This window comes from Exserohilum turcica (genome assembly GCF_000359705.1).
Source record: "Exserohilum turcica Et28A unplaced genomic scaffold SETTUscaffold_22, whole genome shotgun sequence".
In the NCBI taxonomy this organism is placed as follows: Eukaryota; Fungi; Ascomycota; class Dothideomycetes; order Pleosporales; family Pleosporaceae; genus Exserohilum; species Exserohilum turcicum.
Window position 1 is genome coordinate 29,794 of NW_007360048.1, and position 3,386 is coordinate 33,179.

The window sequence follows — 3,386 nt, forward strand, 5'->3', positions numbered from 1 at the left end:
TTCGCAGATAGAGTGACAGGGTGCAAACGAGGACAGTAACGTGCAAGTAGAATAACTCTCTGTATTGTACTTGTACTCAAAACTTAAGTTGAACACATCGAGCCATAAGGGCTCAATGCCTAGTGCTATATACTAAAGCTTCATGCAATATGCTCAGTTGCTCAGTACTGCCAAGAGGTACTGATCACTGAGCAGCTTGCAGGTTACATGCAAAGTGCTCAGTTGCTCAGTAGTGCCAAGACATACTGATCACTGAGCAGGTCACGTGACTGCGGCACGGCTGCGAAGGATTGCGGCGTAGTGCATCCTTCGGATCCTCGAAACTGATCACTAGTGAGCAGTTTCCTCTTGTTACTGGTCACGGATCGTAACACCATTCCTCCTCTTCATTGGTTCGTCCTCGAACCTAGGTCCTAGGGTGTGTGGTGGCGTCTTGGTGTTGTTGGTCATGTGGGGTCGCGTGGCACGCTATAACTAAGCGGTCCCTTCGTCATAAGCGTCAGCGTCTTGCCTTGTTTTTCGTCATGCCCAAACAACCATCTTTGTCGAGTACCGTCCGTCGTCAGAACCTTGCTAATTTTATCGAATCCTTTGGGGAAACCATGGTGCAGAAGTGTTCGTCGTGTGTAAAGAATAACTAAGTGTGCAAGGTGCATATTCGTTCTAGAAAATGTAGCGAATGTCTTCGTCGTGGACAACGGTGTAATGTCCGTGTCACCAAGTCCGAGTTTAAGCGTCTGGCTGCCGAGAAGGAGAAGTTGGAGGGTTGTATTAAAGAGAGTCGCGATGCGCAAGATGCGGCTATGAGGCTTCATGAGAAGGCTCTAGAAGAGTTGCGCACTTATCGTGCTTGGGAGCAGAGGTTGCGGCTACAAATGGATTTGTTGGAGAGGCGTGCTGAGGAGGCGATTGCTGTGGAAAGTCGAGAGCTGGAAGAGTTGGAGCGGGAAGGCGTGTTGGAGTTCGACGAGTCCGACCCGTCGATCAACTTGTCTCCTGGTACTTGGGGTGCCTTCGCGGATTTGCCTCTGGATTACTGGGAGCCTCTTGATTCGAGCTTGGTTGTTTCTGGCTCAGGTGGTAATGCGCCCGTCTCCGGTGGTTGAGGTGCGTAGTATGATTTTCTTCGGTATATATTGTGTTTTATTCGTTGTTTTGTCATCTCGACCGTTTGCTCTAGTCTTCAGGGCGAGCGGTCGAGGTCCTATTCTCTCCTTTTTGTAGTTGGTTCGAATCCTACTGTCGTTGTTGGTATTTTTGGAGTTTTTGTTTGCAGTTGGATAGGTTGGATTCTGGTTCCCATGTGTTCTCGCTGTCGGGGTATCCTAACCATTTGACTAGGTATTCGGTTTTGTTGCTTTTTGTTCGGTGTGAGACGATTCTTTCGACTTCGAATTCGTCTTCCTCTTCGGGTTCGAAATGAAATGTTTTTTGTAGTGGCGTTTTGGGGTCTGCTGGTTCCAATAGGCGTACGTGGAATCTTGGGTGTATCTTCGCGTCGGCTGGCAGGTCGAGTGTATATGTAACTGGTCCGTTTTGTTTCGAAATTAAAAATGGTCCGACTTTGACGTTGTCTAGTCCCTTGCTAGGTCGTTTTGTGCGAAGGTTTTTTGTTAGTAGATATACTTTATCCCCCTTTTTTAGCTAAGGTGCCATTTTTCTTTTCTTGTTCTGATAGGAAATGCTTTGGCGTTGAGCTTGTTCGAGTGATTCTCGTAGTTCTTCGTGGATTTTCTTAAGTTGTTCGGCTGTTGCGATAGCTGCTTCTGTCTTCAAACTTGGATATGTTCTAGTAAAGAGATTTGGATGTCGTCCGTGGTTGGCGTAAAACGGTGTTTTGCCTGTTGCTTCTGATGTTTTGTTGTTGTATGCCATCTATGCTATAGGTAGTAGTTGTACCTAATTGTTTTGCTGATGATTAACGTAAATCCTAAGATATGTCTTCATTGTTCGATTTGTTCGTTCCGTTTGTCCGTTAGTTTGCGGATGGTAAGCTGTCGATAGCTTTCTCTTAGTTCCAATTGCTGCGAGTAGTGTCGTCCAAAAGTTAGATGTGAATAGCTTGTCTCTATCGCTAATGATTGACTTCGGTATTCCGTGGTGTCGGATGATTCTGTCGTGGATAATGTGTGCCAAGTCCACTGCTGTGTAGTCGTTCCTGAATGGGATATACTCTGCTTGTTTTGTGAAGCGATCCACTACAACAAGTATCGCGTTGTAGGTAACCTTGGTCGTTGGATCCTTTGATGCTGGTAATCCTGTAACGAAGTCCATGGAGATGTCTGCCCACGGTTCTTGTGGTAGCTCTAAAGCTTGCATTTCTCCGTATGGTGCATGCGTGCTATGCTTGTTCTTTTAGCATTCTGCGCATTTGGCGATGTATGCTGTGACTTTGTCTTTCATTCCTTTGAATTGGTAGTTGCGCTGAATTAGTTCCATAGTCCTAGCGATTCCTGGATGTCCGTGTACGGGATCATTGTGGTGTTCTTCGATAATGGTGTTTTGTACTTCTTTGGGTACGTTGTTTCTAATTTTCATGATAGTGTTGAGTTCGTATGCGGGTCCTAGTGTCCCGTCTTTATTGATCTTGAGTATAGGTCTGTCAATTATCGTTTTGGTCCCTGCGATGTCGTGTTGTCGGCTAAGAGCGTCAGCTCTTCCGTTTTCTTTTCCTGGTGTATAGACGATCTTGAACTTGTATCGTCCTAGTTGTTCGGCCCATCTAGTCTGTCTTCTGTTGAGTATCTTCGTCGTTGTGAAGCGTACTAGATTTTTGTGGTCCGTGTAGACTGTGAGTTCCGAGCAGCTTTCTGCGTATACTCTCCAGTGTCGTAGACATGCTACAATAGCTAGTAATTCCTTGTCGTGTACATCGTATCGTTCTTCTGGTCCTGAGAACTTCCTTGAGTAGTATGCTACTGGGTGCCATTTGTCGTTGATAAGTATGCTGGCACAGCCTCCTAGGGCTAGGTTTGATGCGTCTGTTTTGATCTGACTTTAGTTTATCTAGCTGTTACGATCCGTGACCAGTAACAAGAGGAAACTGCTCACTAGTGATCAGTTTCGAGGATCCGAAGGATGCACTACGCCGCAATCCTTCGCAGCCGTGCCGCAGTCACGTGACCTGCTCAGTGATCAGTACCTCTTGGCAGTACTGAGCAACTGAGCATATTGCATGAAGCTTTAGTATATAGCACTAGGCATTGAGCCCTTATGGCTCGATGTGTTCAACTTAAGTTTTGAGTACAAGTACAATACAGAGAGTTATTCTACTTGCACGTTACTGTCCTCGTTTGCACCCTGTCACTCTATCTGCGAAAACCAACCAACAAGAAGATCAATACCAGAAGTCTTATATTACTTCCATTCGATCTATACTCTTAACA

At 45.8% G+C, this 3,386-nt stretch overlaps 1 protein-coding gene across 1 annotated transcript; it reads left to right on the forward strand.

The window, feature by feature from the left end:
• The first annotated feature begins 537 nt into the window (after positions 1 to 537).
• SETTUDRAFT_169376 (uncharacterized protein) lies at positions 538 to 1,558 on the forward strand. The gene is made up of 2 exons (XM_008028094.1): positions 538 to 1,107; positions 1,342 to 1,558. Exon 1 carries the CDS (start codon positions 804 to 806, stop codon positions 1,104 to 1,106), a length of 303 nt encoding a protein of 100 aa, XP_008026285.1. The 5' UTR covers positions 538 to 803; the 3' UTR covers position 1,107; positions 1,342 to 1,558.
• The last annotated feature ends 1,828 nt before the right edge of the window (positions 1,559 to 3,386 follow it).

Excerpts from the sequence above, each read along its gene's own strand:
- SETTUDRAFT_169376 (XM_008028094.1), top strand. The coding sequence starts at position 804 with ATGAGGCTTCATGAGAAGGCTCTAGAAGAGTTGCGCACTTATCGTGCT.